The 17,770-nt window shown below is 36.7% G+C and overlaps 3 protein-coding genes across 5 annotated transcripts in view; all 3 read left to right on the top strand.

Annotated features, from left to right (window-relative positions):
• Nucleotides 1–6,860, top strand: part of myom3 (myomesin 3) — a 47,584-nt gene extending 40,724 nt beyond the window's left edge. For both annotated transcript variants that reach the window (XM_083529456.1, XM_083529457.1), the window contains 7 exons: nucleotides 913–951; nucleotides 1,060–1,165; nucleotides 2,356–2,519; nucleotides 3,660–3,696; nucleotides 3,849–3,871; nucleotides 5,503–5,558; nucleotides 5,657–6,860. In XM_083529456.1, coding sequence (XP_083385582.1) covers nucleotides 913–951; nucleotides 1,060–1,165; nucleotides 2,356–2,519; nucleotides 3,660–3,696; nucleotides 3,849–3,871; nucleotides 5,503–5,558; nucleotides 5,657–5,923 — 692 coding nt within the window. In that variant the 3' untranslated portion in view covers nucleotides 5,924–6,860. The remainder of the gene's footprint in view (nucleotides 1–912; nucleotides 952–1,059; nucleotides 1,166–2,355; nucleotides 2,520–3,659; nucleotides 3,697–3,848; nucleotides 3,872–5,502; nucleotides 5,559–5,656) is intronic.
• A 2,040-nt stretch (nucleotides 6,861–8,900) lies between these two features.
• Nucleotides 8,901–10,994, top strand: fabp10a (fatty acid binding protein 10a, liver basic). The gene is made up of 4 exons (XM_083530395.1): nucleotides 8,901–9,061; nucleotides 9,170–9,342; nucleotides 10,544–10,633; nucleotides 10,874–10,994. The coding sequence occupies exons 1-4, from the start codon at nucleotides 8,995–8,997 to the stop codon at nucleotides 10,922–10,924; spliced, it is 381 nt and encodes a 126-aa protein (XP_083386521.1). The 5' UTR covers nucleotides 8,901–8,994; the 3' UTR covers nucleotides 10,925–10,994.
• A 1,881-nt stretch (nucleotides 10,995–12,875) lies between these two features.
• Nucleotides 12,876–17,719, top strand: srsf10a (serine and arginine rich splicing factor 10a). 2 transcript variants are annotated; one of them, XM_083529471.1, is made up of 6 exons: nucleotides 12,876–13,048; nucleotides 14,489–14,593; nucleotides 15,481–15,584; nucleotides 16,127–16,298; nucleotides 16,502–16,549; nucleotides 16,819–17,719. In XM_083529471.1, the coding sequence occupies exons 1-6, from the start codon at nucleotides 12,984–12,986 to the stop codon at nucleotides 17,108–17,110; spliced, it is 786 nt and encodes a 261-aa protein (XP_083385597.1). In that variant the 5' UTR covers nucleotides 12,876–12,983; the 3' UTR covers nucleotides 17,111–17,719. The 2 variants fall into 2 exon arrangements, with proteins under 2 accessions (XP_083385597.1, XP_083385598.1); XM_083529472.1 differs by lacking the exon at nucleotides 14,489–14,593 and having other exon boundaries at nucleotides 12,891–13,048; nucleotides 14,778–15,584.
• Nucleotides 17,720–17,770: the final 51 nt, after the last annotated feature.

Genomic DNA, 17,770 nt, shown 5'->3' with positions numbered 1-17,770 from the left:
TGACCAATGAGATTTGGGAACTGATCAGAGTTATGGTTGTTTAGTTACTTCAGATTGGAAATGGTGTATAATTTAGCTGGATTAAAGGAAGACTAAGAGTAATTCTGGACATGATTATACTTTTATGTAATTGTATATGTATATACAGTAAATACAACCAAAACTGCACACGTGGACAATATTGGTGGTACCCTGCTATTAAAGAAAGAAAAACCCACAATAGTCAGTGAAATAACTTGAATATGACAAAAGGAATAATCGTATGAAAACTTTACAAGATATTATGTACCATTTATGTAAGGAGTCTCCAGTGTCAGTACTTTGTAACTGTTTTTTCAGATGTCCAATTTGAAAGGCTTTGATTTGATAAACTTGATTTGCTTCAATAATGTAAAGTTTTTAAGCTGTTTTGTGTAAGTGATAGTTATTTTGTGGGAATATAAGTACATGAAATTGTGATATGATGTCTAATAATACATTTTAAAACATCATTGGCAAAATATTGTAAGTACAAAACCTTCAGATTTCTCAGATTATATTTCTTTAACAATACAATTTTCAGGTATACATTGCTTGCATAATTACTGAACAATATACTTTATGGTAAAATAGGAATATGGTTTTAGTGTGTTATACCTATTGCTGAACAAAACTTAGTTTTGAAATTACTTAGCAACTTTCGAACATTAATAACTGACTTCATCGCTATAGGCTTTGTGTATGTTTCGTACATTTGGTCTTTGACCGAAATGTTCTTTCAATTAAAGACTGAGAAATTGTTTATTCCCCTGTGTATACGTTTTAAATCCAAGCCTTAAACTGTTCACACATTATATTTTTTTCATAACTTACAGTTATGCAGTAAAAATGTTCATATCAGTCATTTTTTCCCGCTTTTTTCTGCCTTTTCAGAGTTTGAGCGTCTGATGCAGTGCCTGAGCAAAAACTGTGGTAAGTCCACAGGGAATTTTTTTTATTTATATATATATATAAAGCTTAACATGACTGAACCCCCTCTCCCTGTTCCACTGTTCCTCGGTTCCTCTGTCTGATCTACAGCTCTCTCTGCTGGTCCCATGAGTATCCAGTGCACAGCGGCCGGCTTTAAGCTCTACTGTTCTCTGAAGTACTATCTGAGCTACATGAAGACCAGCTGGCACTTTAAGTGAGATTTTGCGATCCCCCAGTACACCAAGCAACTTTGTAAAGCCACAAGTTCACTCTGAAAGCTTGTTGTAGATCAGCAAGGCTTTTTGCAGAGCGACAAACGTTTCTGGCTCACTAAGAGTTAGACAGCATTAGCATTTTTTTTCTTCTCTTGTTTTATAAAAGATAAAAGGAAAGTCAATTTAAAACACAATAATGTAATTTAACTAATTGTTAGCTACCTTTTTTAAAGGATTGGGTACTTGATTTGATTACACAATAAAATAGTTAACTTAGCATTAATAAATGGTTCGAAATTCACAATGTAATAGTGTTACATTGTCTTGCTAGCAAACTTTCAGATACGTAGTAGTATAAAAGCTAATGTACCAATACCTTGCTAGTTAGCTGATGTGTTTATTAATACATAAAACAATTAGCTAGGTTTCTAGAAAAAAATCTCCTAGTTTAGCTAACACAGTTTGCTTGGACCCTGCTGGTTGTAAGTACAAAAATATTAACAAAAGCTAATGTTCACATTCTTATGATAAGGATAATTTTCGTAACAGTGATAGTGAACTGATAGTGAACATGGCTAGCTAAATAATGTTAGAACCCTATTTGAATTGTGTTTAATACTGGCTAAGATTCATAAGACTGGTAAGGACATTGCAGTTTGAGTGTCCAAAGATCTACAATAATGCTTGAAGAGTTATTGAAGAGACAAGAAATATAACGACTACAGGAATACCATATATTCAAGGTTGCGCTTGCATTGAAATCAAATTTGAATTGCCATACCAGAGATATTTTGCTAAAGACATTTCTGACCAATCAGGTTCTAGGTTTCAGCTGCACTGCGTTATAACTGCCACGCAAGTACTCACTTTTAATGTAGAGTAGTGCAAATAAACAAAAGAGTGTCACACAAGAAACAAAAAGCGAAACAGGGCCAAATCTTGAAACTAGGAGCATGATGAGGTAAATATGTCAAGGAATATAAAAGACCTAAACAAGAACATGGTAATGAGTTCTTTAGGCACCAGATCTTAAACAGTGGTGCGGGTCATAATGAAACAAGAACATGGGGTTAGGGATTAGTGACATACGACTTCCAAGGGCAGCTGCGGTGTATTTTTTTAGTTCTTATTAACCCAATAGAGACTTTTAAAAATGACAAAGTCCTTGCTTTTCACTGGTGTGTAACAGAGAGAGGAGGATCGATCAGGATGAAAGGACCAAACCTGGCAGCAGTATGCACAAGCTCTGGATCGAGATCATCAACCCGACTGAAAATGACAAAGGAAAATACAACCTGGAGATGTTTGATGGACAGGAAACACACAAGCGTTCTCTGGATTTGTCTGGACAAGGTATCTGTTCTGACACAGAGGAGTCATCGTGGGAGGAATTATGATGTCTTGGGGGGAGGGGGGGGGGGACACACCTGACAAACAAGAGGCCAAAGTAATATATAGATTCTATGTCCCTTCCAACCAAAATGCAAATAATGACCTACACTGATGACATCTTTAGTCAGAGATTGCAAAAGTACATTCATGCTTCACTCCAGTAGAAGTTCAGATACTCATGTTTTAAAAGACTCTGGTAAGAATTAAAGTACTGACTACACTTTTTCACTCGAGTTAAAGTAAAGTGTGAGTACACTCCTCACATTTCAGCAACCATTGTAGTATATCTTCTTAAGGGGCAATACTATAGATATAAATGTGAGTACATTTAGTGAACATGTCAAAACTGTGTCCAAATTGTCAATATTTTGAGTGAGCGCCATTGTTATCTAGCACTGCCTTAATCCTCCTGGGCATAAAATTCACCAGAGTTGCACAGGTTGATGCTGGGTTTCACTCCTCTTCCACTCCTTGAGAAGATATACTACAATGGTTGCTGAAATGTGAGGGGTGAACTCACTTTTGTAAGATACTGTACATGTACTTGTTGTACCTGTTTTAGTGTCACGCCGGTAACTGGACCTCACATCATAATATATTAAATTATTTCTCATTTTGTTACCTAATAAGAAGCTGAACATCCACCATATAGAACACAAGCAGAGAAAATTATCAGGAGATCAAGAATGTTTTTGTCCTCAGTCATGTTGTTCTCAGTCCTGTTTACATCGCCGACTCCCTCTGTCTCATCTACGTTAGCAATATTTCTTGTTGCCTTGCTTGTTGTTAGCTTTGTAAACTAGATTAATGCGGTCTGATCAATGCTTTTAGACAAAGGAATGGAAATACATCTTCAAATGCACTAAAAGGCCCAGTATATTATATACATATTATATACATACACCAGCACTCTAAACTTCTAATACACAACACAGGACAAGTGCATAAAGATGCTAGAAGTCAAATTGATACAAATCCCACAAACATCTTATTCAGTTGTGTACTATCAGTTTTTTAATATGTTTATATATTTTAATGATAAATACATTAACTAAGCTGTTCTACAAACATTTTTACCTCTCTGCTTTCTCTACCGTAAAGCTTTTGCAGATGCTCTGCTGGAATACCAGAGGCTGAAGTAAGTAAAGGTCTTTGCAATGATTTTTGCACATTCATCTCTTGTAACAGCTTTTACTCCAACTGTGCTTGGAGAAGTGTTAATAGAATTTGGAATGTCTGTTGTTCATAATGATGTGACTTTTAATACATGGTTCTTTCCATTTGTCACAGGCAGGTGGAAATTGCTGAGAAAAGTAAGTATTTTGTTGAAGAAACTTGCTGTAGGATGTTAATAAAAGATATTGCTGTTATCGATAAAACAGCAATTTAAAAAATGTACCATGAGAGGCAGCCATTACCCCAGCCCCAAGTAATGATTGTATAACACCCAAATAATATTGTCAAGTCAAACCAAGTTATTAAGAATTTAAGAATGTAATCCCATTAGGGTTCCTACACCGATCAGGCATAACATTATGACATTATGACATTATAACATTATGACAGGTGAAGTGAATAGCACTGATTATCTCTTCATAACTGTTAGTGGGTGGGATACATATGGCAGCAAGTGAACATTTTGTCCTCAATGTTGATGTGTTAAAAGCAAAAAACCGGCAAGCGTAAGGATTTAAGATGGTCAAGGGCCAAATTGTGATTTCTAGACGACTGGGTCAGAGCATCTCCAAAACTGCAACTCTTGTGGAGGGTTCCTGGTCTGCAGTGGTCTGCAGTTTAATTGCTGAAGAAGTTAATGCTGGTAATGATCGATGAGTCAGGACTGTTTAGACAGAAAAGGCATATATATATATATATATATATATATATATATATATATATATATATATATATATATATATATATATATATATATATATATATATATAGTGTCACTTCCTGCTGGAGCAGATTTTGTAGTATACTGTATATTTAGGGTTTACAGTTGGCTTTCTTCAATTTGCCACTGCTGGGTCCTGAAACAAGGCCCTGAACCATTCTCAGATGTATGAATGAGAATAGCTCTGAATAAGGGAATCTGCCAAAAGCAATAATTGCAAATGTAAAAACAAATTAGCGTATCAGATTAACGGTTTAGACTTTTCAATCAAGACTGATTATTAGGCCAAGAATTGAGAAAGAAACTAAAACTGTAATGTCATATGAAATGATGAAAGCTGTTTACATACTGCTGAAAGAGGATCCTTCAAAGGTGGCATTTTTTTTTTCACATTCTGTGAGAAAATGACAGAGTTTGTTTAGTCTGCTGCTTAACTTGATCTTCTGAGCGGCTCCTACAGATTATTAAACTCAGCAGTGTGTACTTCAGGCCTCCAAGGTCATCAGCTATCTCGAGTAAAAATGTCCTAACACTGTGTGTGAAAAATTGGAGAATCAATAGTGGGGTGATAGAACAGATTTCTTTGCTGTCAGATTGCATTTGATATGAGGAGCTGAAAACAACGAAAAACTAAATTCTATATGAATGTGGAAGTAGAAAGAAACCTCTAAAAGAAGTATACTGCTAATATGTTGCTGCATGAGCAGTCGTAACAAACTTATTACTGTTAATAAGGTCTAATTGTACAAAATGGGATCTGCTTTCAACATATTACACTGAATCGAAGGAATGACAATCAAGTCATGCCAGTGACTGAACTGGGATCTATCAAAGTCTTTGTGAAAGTGCTACCCTCCCCAGAAATGGTCAACCAATAAAGATCCCTCCAAAAGCAAGATGTGTAATGATAGGATAATGATAATAATACAGACAATATGATGATATTTATGGATAAAGATAGAAAATTCTATAGGGTTTACAAACTTTCAAGCGCCACTGTAGCTATAAGAAAAACTCACAAGATTTTGCTTCACTTTTTTTTTCTAGATCGTGCCAAAGTCACAAAAGGCTTACCTGACGTTGTGGCCATCATGGAAGACAAGGTATGATTTACTGAAACAACTTAAACTATGTCCTTCCTGTTAAATCTTACTCCCTTATTGCTTCTCTCTCTCCTTATCTCTTTCTTTTACATACACAGTCTCTATGTCTGACCTGTTTTGCTGAGGGTGACCCCCAGCCAGAGATGTTTTGGCTGAAGAATGACAGAGAGATTGTCTCTGAAGGCCGCTTTAGTGTGGCCAGAGACAACAATTGCACAACTCTCACCATCTACACGGTGTGTATGCAGGATTCCGGCAACTACAGCGTCTTTGTACGCAACACGTACGGCTCGCAGACGGTCCACGTGACCGTGAGCGTGTATAAACACGGCGAGAAGCCACGGGCCGACGCAGTGAAGATGTAAAGAAGGAGAAATAGTTGGGTGAATAAGAGGATGCCATGTTGTAGAAATATAAGCAAATATTTACAATCAAGAATGGGGTGGAATGGATTAGCTTGCAGTCTGACCATAAAATATAACTGGGCTGTTTAGGACAGGATTGATCACTGATTAAATGGTGCTTTAAAATAAGATTCAAAGAAAGCTTCAACTAGTAATGTAACTATAACCAGATATTTGTTGTTCTTTATTGCTGTGGTATAAAATGAATAAAACATTAGGAGGTCCCCTTATTGGGCGAATCATCAACTTTGGGGTACAATAACACATCATCACAGCACCCTGTTATTATTATTGTTGTTATTATAATATTAACAGCACCCTTTTACAGAAAAAAGTGTCTATTGCTTATATATTTAATACCCAACTTTATAATTATTTGGACCTTTAAAAGTCTCTCTGTTAAAACAGTTATAAAGCTTCCATGACTTTTCTAATGTATACAGTCACCTTTAGTTGGTGTTCAACCACAAGAAATTTCTCATGTTAAAACCCTAAGGTGTTGGAATAAAAATCACTTAAAGAAAATAAAGGTGAAAATGTAAAGCCTTTGGGGACGAATTATTTCTGCAAACATATTCTGGGGTTGTTGTTTTTTTTTTCTCAGAACCTGTGACTAATATTTAATTTGTGGAACATTGTACAATGGCATAAAGCATAGTTAGGCCATTTTCATGGTTAGGCCAAACATCTGTAGTTGAATTCCCTTGTGTTTTTTAAATCTGGGTTAAACCTGTATTCATTTACTGACACTGTTGATTTATGAACCTATCCGGTTGTTTTAAGTCCTGTGTTTATTGGGTATTTTACTATAATGTGAAGATTAAGGTTGTGTTTGTGGGGTTTGTTTTTTGTGTTTCTGTGAGGTATAAATTAAAATCTGAATTTGTTTAGTCTCTAAGATTTCTGGCTCATCATTTATTTAGAAGCCTGCATAAGGTCATGTAGGACCTTAGTATTATACAGTTTAATAGGTCTTTTTTTTCACAAAAATATGTGGTTTTAGAGTATAAAAAAGTTCGAGCTATTTTTAGATCTATTATTTTCAACATAGTACATTAGTTCTGGTGTGTTTGATTTGTGTGAGTGTGTGAAAGAGAGAATTGGGCGACTCATTTATATTATTGATATTGCATGGTAAATGCATCGACCAGATGTAACCACACTGTCTGCATCCTCAGTTTCTGCTGCTACTTTCTACTATAAGTATCTACTGATTGTCACTGACATATTATTGGCCATCAGCATTGACATTGTACTGTGTGTGTGTGTGTGTGTGTGTGTGTGTGTGTGTGTGTGTGTGTGTGTGTGTGTGTGTGTGTGTGTGTGTGTGTGTGCGCGCGTGTGTGAATATATCTGCTTTCTTATGCAAGTTGAGGACCTTTTTCTGAAAAGCAAATGTCCACAGTGTCATTAACCTGTCTTTAGGACACAGGGTTTGTACATCTGGGTGTAAAATCTGCTTATTGAAGCGAGCGGCATGGACGTTCTTGTTAATGTTGTGAAAACCTTAGAATCTGGATAGAGGCCTGACCATGAAAGCGTATGCCAAATTACATTTGTTCAGTTATAATTTATTCTTTAGTAAAGTGTTGGATAAATCTGGTTTTGATCCTAATATAACTAACCAAAGCAGGAAGGTTGATCATTTTCCAAAAGATCCACCTTCTATGTAGCTGTGCTCTGGTTTGCCTTGCTGTAACTTTTATTGTTTTGTTGTCGGTTTTAGCCATTTTCATACATTGCCTGGTTTCTCTGGTCACCGATTGTACGGTTCACTTTGTAGGCAGACAAACTGCAGTGACATTGATTGATTGAGTGAGTGATGTGTGAGTGGTCATTGCTCTGCTGAGACTCCCAACACACATCCAAATCTGTTCAGCAAGTAGTCTCTTTGTTTCGATTGATGCATTGCAATAGATGGGCTAAAATCTGTGTCATTGTAGAGATGATCTTCATGAATTGCTCTATCCTGGTCACACATGAGTGTTTTCCCAGCAACACCAGGTGAAAGCAAGCAATTCAGTGTGTAAAATATGTAATTTTTTCTATTACCTCCAAATAGTAAAAGTGTATTCGGGGCAAGCTAAAATGTATTGTTTGGACACTAATCCATTGCAGGACATTTTGGGATTTTATAAGGTGCAGCAAATATCAGATTACCACCTGAATCAACTCAATGAAACTCAAGTTTGATGATTTGTGTTTGGTTTGCGAATGTGTATGAGATGTGTGAAGGAAGAGGAGCTCATTGATGGGGACATTTGTGAAATGGCATGGTGAAAACGCATCCATCCTGTCTACTCTATGTTTTGCATGCATAGGACATTAATTGATATTTGCTTCTTAAAATGATGGACCATCAGCACCGATATTGGCATGATAGCATGTGTGTGTGTGTGTGTGTGTGTGTGTGTGTGTGTGTGTGTGTGTGTGTGTGTGTGTGTGTGTGTGTGTGTGTGTGAATATATTTTATCAATTTAATCAAACAGTATTTCTACCTCCAATTTCAAGGACAGACAAATAAATCCAGGACCAGGATAAAGGATATTCCGAATATGAATGAATAAATGCTAAATATTCTCAGCTATGATTTCATAAGTGGCTGCAAACTGGCAAAACTCAATGAAATAAGGTGAAAAAGATGTTATATAGGCTGTTACACTTTGGACTCAATTTATAGCTCCATGCTTGGACTGGATTATGTTTCTGATTAGGATTTTTTTTTTTTTTTTTTAGAAGTTATTTTTGAAGCATTTTCTCCCCTAACATTTGACCATAAATGTATTTCTAATGTATGGAATTGTAGCAAATCTCTAAATTTGTACCATGCAAGAGTGTCAGAACGGTTACCAAACCCAAGGATGTAATTGAACTCTTGGTTATCCAAACAAAGGACGTTAATGATTACAAATGCTAGAGTAGTCATTTCTCGCTGGTATAAGTAGGTGAGATGGCATTTGAGCTTCTGCACACTTAACAGAGCTTCAGAAACCCGTCTTGTGGTGAAGGAGACACCAGACACCAGGATCAAAATGGCTTTCAGTGGAACGTGGCAGGTTTATGCTCAGGAAAACTACGAGGAGTTCCTCAGGGCCATATGTGAGTATGCTATTTAATATTATTAATATTAAAATATTATGTGCTTAGCTACACTTAGCTACTAATTAAACAATTTGAGTTAAACTGATTTGTAATTTTGTCATTCAGCACTACCTGAAGATGTCATCAAGATGGCCAAAGATATTAAACCTGTCACGGAGATCCAACAGACAGGCAATGACTTTGTCATCACTGCAAAGACCCCTGGGAAAACAGTTACTAACTCCTTCACTATCGGCAAGGAAGCCGATATCACCACCATGGGCGGAAAGAAGCTCAAGGTATTCCCAATACCTCATACTATTACAGTTTATTATTGAGGTCATTTCCAAGGCTAGTTGATTAAAACATCATAAAAACAACTTTAAAGACTTGCAGAACAATTCCGATCTATTCTGGTGGATATGGGCCCCTTTGTGGGATTTACTTGAACAAGCAAGACCCTAGCTCTGATTTATGTTATGTTTTGCCCTTAGCCTTCCAATAGCCGATATTAACAATACATTGTTGTTATATTGTTATTAATACGATGGAGTGCATGCTGTGTGTGTTGACTGATCAGCTCTGTTGTTGTTTTGTTTAAGTTTTAATAGGAAATCAATAAAACTTTGTCAATGCTAGCAACAACAAAAACAGGTTGTTAAATTGCTGTACTTTTTATTACCCCTTTTATCCTATTTTAAATGCCTTTAATAATCTTCAAAAACAGCAAAACATTATAACCTGAGCCTCTGTCTTTTCTTGTTTTTATTAGTAAGCTAACTAGCTAGCTAAATACAGAAGGCTGTCAGGCTGGTTAGCTAGCTACGTTATTTTGTACAGGGCACTTTATTTCAAGTATGGCATCATTTTAACTTTTACCGAATGACTAATACATTGAGACCATGAGATTGTAATATGTTACCTAGCAAATTAGAAATAAAAAAAAATTTGTTTGTTTGTTTTGTTTGTAGAGTATTCCAATCTTAATTGATTATTATTCAGTTTTATTTGTATAGACATTGCGATAAAGATGTGTTAAAACTTAACTTTTTGTCACTATAACTGTATCCCTAATGTGTCAGCTAGTGGCAACTATGGCAAAAAAAAAAAAACCCTGAGATGGCATCAGGGAGAAACCTTAAGAGGATGATGGATTTAAACAACAAAGTGATTTGGGGATATAGGAATATTTACCTAATGTTTTACCTCAGGGAAAAGGTCTATAGTTTTTCCCTGAGGTAAAACACGAGGTAAATATTATTATATCCCCAAATCACTTCGTTGTTTAAATTCACAATTGACAGATTTACATACATTTTGACTTCTACAAATGAGTACATATGGATAAAAATGTGATGCCAGTACCTTAGTACACTTAGTTCATCATCCAATAGACACCTGATTAATTTCCTAGAAGCTATGGAAATTAGATATAATTGAATTAATGTTCTCGAACATCTTTACAATACTGAACACATCTGTGATCTGTGTTTCTTCTAGTGTGTTGTGAAGATGGAGGGAGGAAAGCTCATCTGTGAGTCTGAGAAGTTCTCACACAGGCAGGAGATCAAGGGTGGAGAGATGATAGAGGTGTGTGTGTGTGTGTGTGTGTGCAACAAACTCGACAAACACTCAGATCTGTATCATGGCCAGAAATAATAGAAAGATAATAAATTGGTCAGATGCATTTCATGGCAAGATTGTCAATCATGTGTACAACGCTTTTGCAATTTATGTTTCGTACATAAATGCACTGCAAGAGATTTTATTATTATTACGGTTTTTAAATAATATCACAAAGCTGACATTTTCTCTTTCTCTTTCCCTCAGACTTTGACTGTAGAAGGAACCACCATGGTCAGGAAAAGTAAAAAGATATGACTTGGCCTGCTGAAAAGGTCTCCAGTTCAAAATATGCCATCTATTTAAATAAAAATGTCATTTGTCAAAATGTCGACTATATTAGTGTCTAATTAAATATTACATACTTTCGTTCCTTTCCACATGTATGTGTTTTGGTACTGGGCAACCCAGAATGCTCTGGGAATTGGCTTTTGTGTTGTAAATGAAAGAATTTACAAGTTTGTTTAACATTTAAGAGACATTAAATAAACAGTAGGAAAATCTGCATATATATATATATATATATATATATATATATATATATATATATATATATATATATATATATATATATATATAAATGAAACGATTCTTCCTTCCTTTCTTCCTTCCTTTCTTCCTACTTGCTTTATTATAATGCTTAGAAAATATTTTAGTTGTACTTTGTCCTCATATTCTATATTGGAGATTACATATATGAGAAAAGTAATGTTGATGAACTTTTAAAAAATTCATTTGACTTTGATTTAATTAACTTAATTGAAATAACTTTATTTATATTAACTTAATTGAAGAATTAAGTTAATATATTTCATACAGATTAATTGATCTGTGCTTGGATTGGATTCTGACATGAAAAGTAACAGAAAATATGCATGATCTCGTAGCATGCAGTGGTGTTGTATTGTATTAGATCACATACTTATAATTGAAGTGGTTGAAATTATATAATAACACCATTCTTTTTACAATTTAAAAAGTTATAAAGCAAACAAACAAGGATTTTTTTTCAAATTATTTTAAATTGCATGCAAATCCTTTGCAGTAAAGAAGTCTACCAGAAGTCTGACACCCATGTGCATAACCAAATCCTTCTCTTGAGATGCTTTTCAAGGCCTCATCCATCCTCAGTTGCATTGATCAAGCATGCCCCATTAGTGATGGGTAGTGATAGGTTGTTCATAAAGATTCCATCATTTTATTAATTTTCCTTTAATTTGACTTAGAAGAACGAGTACGAAGAACACGTTTTAAGAGTGATTCGTTCATTTTCTATTGGACATGCGTAAACTAAGCATTGCAAAATCTCTGTAGGTTATGTACAGGAAAGAGAATGAAGTTAATCTTTTTACTCTTCTAGACCGAGTCGTTAGTTTTTTTACCACGTGACTCCCATGGATGCTATGCAGTGCATACACAGGAAACAGAATTGAGTTGTTCATCTCATTAGTCTTATTGTCTGAGTTGTTTGTTCTTTTTTTACATGACTCCCATAGATGCTACACAACGCAATAGATCGTTTTTTGGGTTTTTTTGTCCGAATCTTGACATTATTGTTACAAGACGATACACAATGCAATAGTTGAGGTTTTTGAGTCACATCACTGGGAGACATTCTAAAATGCTTAACTTGAAAAACACTTAATGTAGCTTAATTCCATAAGTGTTTGTTAGAAGACTAAACTCAGTAAACACATTAATAATAAAACATGCTATGTACAGACACGAGTCCAGATTACGAACGTAACATGCTTAATTACGCTTTAAGTGTTTTTCTCCAATAGAAAACCGTTAAGGAAAAAGCTTAACATGGCATTAATGCTAAGACAGTATTTAAAAGACCACACTAAGTAAACACAATATAAAGTAAGGATAAACAGTTTGGTTTAGTTTGGTCTTTTAAAAATGATGACTTATCGCATTAAGCTACATTAGGCTTTTTAATTAATTATATAAGTTAAGTTCATATTCTGGATTTGTGTCTGTACATAACATGCTTTACTATTAATGTGTTTACGGAGTATAAAGCCACGTAAAGCATGTAACATTTTGTTATTTTTGATCAAATTAACCAACGAACAAAATGAAAAAAAAAAGATTCGTTTATTTTTAATAACAAGATTCAAAGAACCGAGTCACTAAAATGATCCGATCTTCTCATCCATTGAATGGACGTCAGATGACCCCAAGGCGCATGCGTACTACCGGGCCCGACCGCGCATGCGCAAGAAGCGAACCCGCGACGTTGGCGGCCTTCGATAAAAGGGTTCTTCGGCGCGCATCGGCGGTTTCTGTTCGTTTTTTCTTTTAGAGCGACATGGCGCGGTACCTGAGACCACCAAATACTTCTCTTTTCATCAGGAATATTTCCGATGAAAGCAGGTAGGTTTTTGGAGACCTTTAAAACACATATTTAGAGTATTATTTTTGAAGGAGAAGAGAAAAAAAACTAAAGGTTGCTAAGCGTGGCGACGTCATAGTAAACGCATACTAGCGTCCTAAACAGTGTGTAGGAAATAGTGCGAAAGGCCAATATGGCGGGCCGCGGCGCGCGCTGTTCCTACATACTATCTAGTGCGGTAGTACGCACCTGGTTGTAATACTAGCTTACATTCAGCTAAGCTTTTTTTTTTTTACTATTTTTTTAGCGCTTTTGTACCAACACGAACACCGTGAGGTCTTATAAGTGTATACAATGCATTATCGTGCTTCGGTGATGGAAAAAAAAATACCAACATTATTTGGTTTTAAAAATAGACAAGCTTCCAAAAAAGGTAAAAAAAAAAAAGGAAGGCGGGTCGGCTAGTTATGCTAACTGGCTTAGCCTTTTAGGTATGCAGCTAAATATAGGTAAAGAGGGGGCTGGTGGATTGATTAGTCTGTTAGCTCTAAAAACAATAGAATTATTATTAAAGGTATTTGTTAAAAATTTTATTATTGGTTTACTTTATTAGTAATGTAAATGTACTAGCAGGAGTGGGTGAATCCACGTGGCCTGGTAAAGAAATTTTTTTTTATTTTTTATTTCTAGCCTAGGATCTCAGGTTTTTTTTTACTCAGTTCTCAGTATTTATTAATCTTGATGGTTTGAGGTAGATCCAGTAAACCCTAAACATAAATATCCTTAATGTGATTTGTGTACATTATACCGGTGTGTCGTGCAAAATGACTTTTCAGAGGGAAGAAAATGGATAAAATACTAAAAGCATTGCAACAGTGGATTTATGTGTATGAGCTCAATATGTTGTTAAATGAAGTTTTAAAGGGTGCACAAACTTTTCTGCACTTTTGTTCTTTGCACCTTTCTGATCTGCTATTTTTATGGTACCCCCACCCCCCAAAAAAGCCGTATCTGGTTTGCTGTTTTTCCAGAATATGAGGGAAAGTTGCTTGAATAAAATGGCCTGTTCCAGGTTCCTGCACCAATCTTGTAAGATGTATATTAAGGAAAAGATATAGAGTTGTGGCTGCTCTTTGGTTGTAACCTATTTCTTGGTCAGCAATAATAATAATAAAACAATCTTGGGAATTAGTGCTGGCAGAAAGGAAATGAGCAAACCCACAGAAATGGAAACGGTGTAAGGTTGGTTTAAGTGTTCCTGTTCGCCCCTGGTGATCGCCTGCTCTACACATTTTGGGGGTTTTCCTGCTTTCACACACCCATGTGACCTCTGCTCGGGCTGTTAAATAATCGCAAGTTGTGTGTGAGAGCAGGAAACACTACTATGCAGAAGAATTATTTTTTTCTATGCTAAACCTTAGAAGAAGAGGACTCGGTCTCCTTCAGACAAATGAGTGAACTATGATTTCATGATGCTTTAGGCCAGAGGATTTGCGTCGCGAGTTCGGTCGTTACGGCCCTATTGTAGATGTCTACATTCCCGTTGACTTCTATTCCCGTCGGCCAAGAGGATTTGCATACATTCAATATCCTTTGTAAGCAATCGGGCAAGTGGTTGTTGGTTTTTGAGTTTTGGGTGTGTTTTTATTAATTAATTTGTTTTTTGGAGGGGTAAAAGGAAAAGCCAAAATCTGAAAGTGAAACTGTGAGATCTAATTTGATTGTATTCTGGCCTCTGTCTCCTAACTGCTATTTCTTCTGTTGTCTCAGAAAATGTAAAGACATACAGTTCTGGAGACCGTCCCTCCAAAGAGTATTTAAGAGTAAAGACCGAAGTAGATTAGATTGAAGCCAAAGAACCCGTAAGGATTCAGGCGCCAAGCGATAGAGGGGAAAGAAAGAGAAAAGTTAAAGCTCGAAGATTCAAAGAGGAGAAAGAGGGCACCTGTTCCAAACAGAGAGAGGAAAAGAGCAAAAGATAATGGGGCAAAGACAAGCAGGAAAATCCTCTCAAGGCCTTCTGGGAAGCGCTTAAAGAGAATAAAGGTCAAGCTCAAGGTCAAGCATGTTAAAGGTAACGAGTATTAACTTTTGTATCCTACCTCTGCTGCGGTCTGTGCATTGTCCCTTTTCCCCCTCCCTCCACTCCAAAGTCAGTTTTCTAATCTTACCTGTGCTTTAAGTACTTCAGAGTTGATCCATGTTAATTTCGTAATTCTGCTTGCCGAAAGATTTCATCGATGACCAATTTCTGAACGCTTGAAAAATGAAAATTTATTCCGTAATTACCTCTCCCCTGTTTGATTTCCCCCCATTCAGCTCATTTTGCTTTCTCTTATATTAATAATGTAACATGTTACTGCTGACATGAGCTCGGTGTCCTCAGAGATCCTGTCTGGTGAATGTGTGTCGTTGTGATTTAGCCTGTGTGTCAGTGTGGTTTTAAAATGGAAAGCCTTAACAGCATTAGCACGTTCGAGGACGTCCGTGACGCCGAAGATGCTCTCCACAACCTGGACCGGAAATGGGTCTGCGGACGACAGATCGAAATTCAGTTTGCCCAAGGAGACCGAAAAAGTAGGTGTTTATGCAACCCCAATTTAAAAATAAAAAAGAAATTGCACCGCTGTGTAAAATGTAAACAAAAACAGATTGCATTGACTTCATAAACCCGTATTTTATTCACAATGGAACATAAACATATCAAATGTTTAAACTCCAAATGTCTCCAAAAACATCAGCAAATGGTCTTCACAGTTCCCAGAAGTATATGGCCATTTATGAGGTCTTTATTTTTTTGTGAATAATATATGGATTTGAGATTTGCAGATCATTGCATTCTGTTTTAAATTTACATTTTGGTGTCCTGTCTTTTTTGTAAATTGGAATTGTATTTTGTCTGATATACCAGTGTTTCTGATCATGCTTCTTTTAACAGCACTGGAGTTTGCTAAGAGGAGACGACAAAGTTGATTCCTACCCTGAAATTACATTTCTGTACTTTTTCAAACATTGCGTTCTTTTTGTGCCATTGAAACACCCTGTCATTAAATGTATGTTTGGTCTTGGGTATCGTGCTCATCTGTCCGTTCCTAACAGATAATTGCCCTCTTTATTAGCCCCGACTCAAATGAGGACGAAAGAACGTCATTCTCCTCGCAGCTTCTCCAGATACGACGATTACGAGCGCGATGGGCGTTACCGACGTTCCCGGAGTCGCAGCTACGACAGGCGCCGCTCACGCAGCCAGTCGTACGAGCGCAGACCTCGTCGTTCTGATAGTCCCAGAGAGTGAGTCACAATTACTGCCGTCCGTTTTACAACCTCTTAGATAGAAACAACTTCAATTTTAGTCTCACCGTTTTCTATTAATTCAGGGGTTTGGAATGGGTGTGACTTCATTAACTTTCATTATTACTCACTTACAGACTGTTCGCTGTGGGAATTTCCTTTAAACTTAATCACATTGTTCTGTTTCTTTTTCTCCCTGGCAGCTCTCGTTATGGCAGACACAGGCGAAGCCGAAGCCGTGACAATGACAGGTGTTTTTTTTTCTCTTCCTTTTCTGTTTTTTTTTTTTTTCTCTGCCTTATTTTACATACCCAGAAAAATAGTGTTCACTCCTTATATTGCACATTACTCTTATGTATTTATTTTATTATTTTGAGAAGTCTCCTCTGTTAAACTTATATTAGGCATTTTATTTCAGACACTTCTGCCCATGCAGGGAAAAATTTGCCCCTACATAATTTTTTCATATACTTTCATGCATGCTTAGATATCGTATTCAGTATTCTCCTACCCCCTCCAGGTCGAGGCACGGGCGAGATCACGGCCGAGGGCACCGGGGCGCTCCGTCTCACAGCCGCTCGGGTTCACGCTCCCCCTCTCCCGACACCAGGATCAAGATGAAAAGCAGGAAGTCGCGTTCAGGGTCTCGTTCTCCCCGTCCAGCTGCCTGCGACGACGCTCCACAGTCCAGCGGCGCACGAGAGGACGAAGACACCCGCGCCCGGTCGGCATCTCGTTCCTGCTCTCGCTCGGTCTCGCGCTCGCGTTCACGCTCCAGATCCTGGGCAGGACGCAAATCCGGAGGCCATTAGGAGACTTTGTGCGTTAATACTGTAACTCGTGCAGCTCTGGCACACTGTAAATCCCACCGTGTAAAGGCCGTTTTTACTTTGGTTAACTTTTGTTTCTGCAGGTTTGCTTTAGGGGGAAAACGTGATTTTTTGCTTTCAGGATCAGTTCTGTTCCATTTATCATCCTGCATAATGATTCAGTGTTGCGTTTTTTTTTTTTTTGTTTTTTTTTTATTTAATAGCTGTTTTGTCCCTCAGTTGTCCACTTTAGAGATTCACCAAAAAAGAGTCTAGTTCTCTGTACATGCCTTTGATCAAAAAGGACCGTTTTATATTGAATTTATTCTGTTTAGGCAATAGTTAGAAAAGGACGTGTTGTAGAGTGCAGTATTTTGTGTGTATATTTTCTCTATTGGATTCGAATGCTTTTGGTTTGTACAAAAATTTTAATCCAGTCGTTTCTCTTCCGAGAGATTAAACAGGTTTTTTCTTTTTTTTTTCTTTTTTTAAACCAAAAGCTAATGGTAAATGTATCCCTGATTTCCTTGTGGCTGAAACTACACCAATGTATGTTTTACTCTCCTCATTCTGGAGCCGGCTCGTGTGAATAAAAACTTTGGTTGTTTAAAACTGGTTATTTTGTGTGAATAATTTGGATAACTTAGATTAACTGCATGTCTT

The sequence above is a fragment of the Silurus aristotelis genome (genome assembly GCF_946808225.1).
Source record: "Silurus aristotelis genome assembly, chromosome: 25".
NCBI classification, from domain to species: Eukaryota; Metazoa; Chordata; class Actinopteri; order Siluriformes; family Siluridae; genus Silurus; species Silurus aristotelis.
The sequence above is the reverse complement of the archived record's forward strand: the minus strand, read 5'-3'. Positions and strand labels throughout refer to the sequence as shown.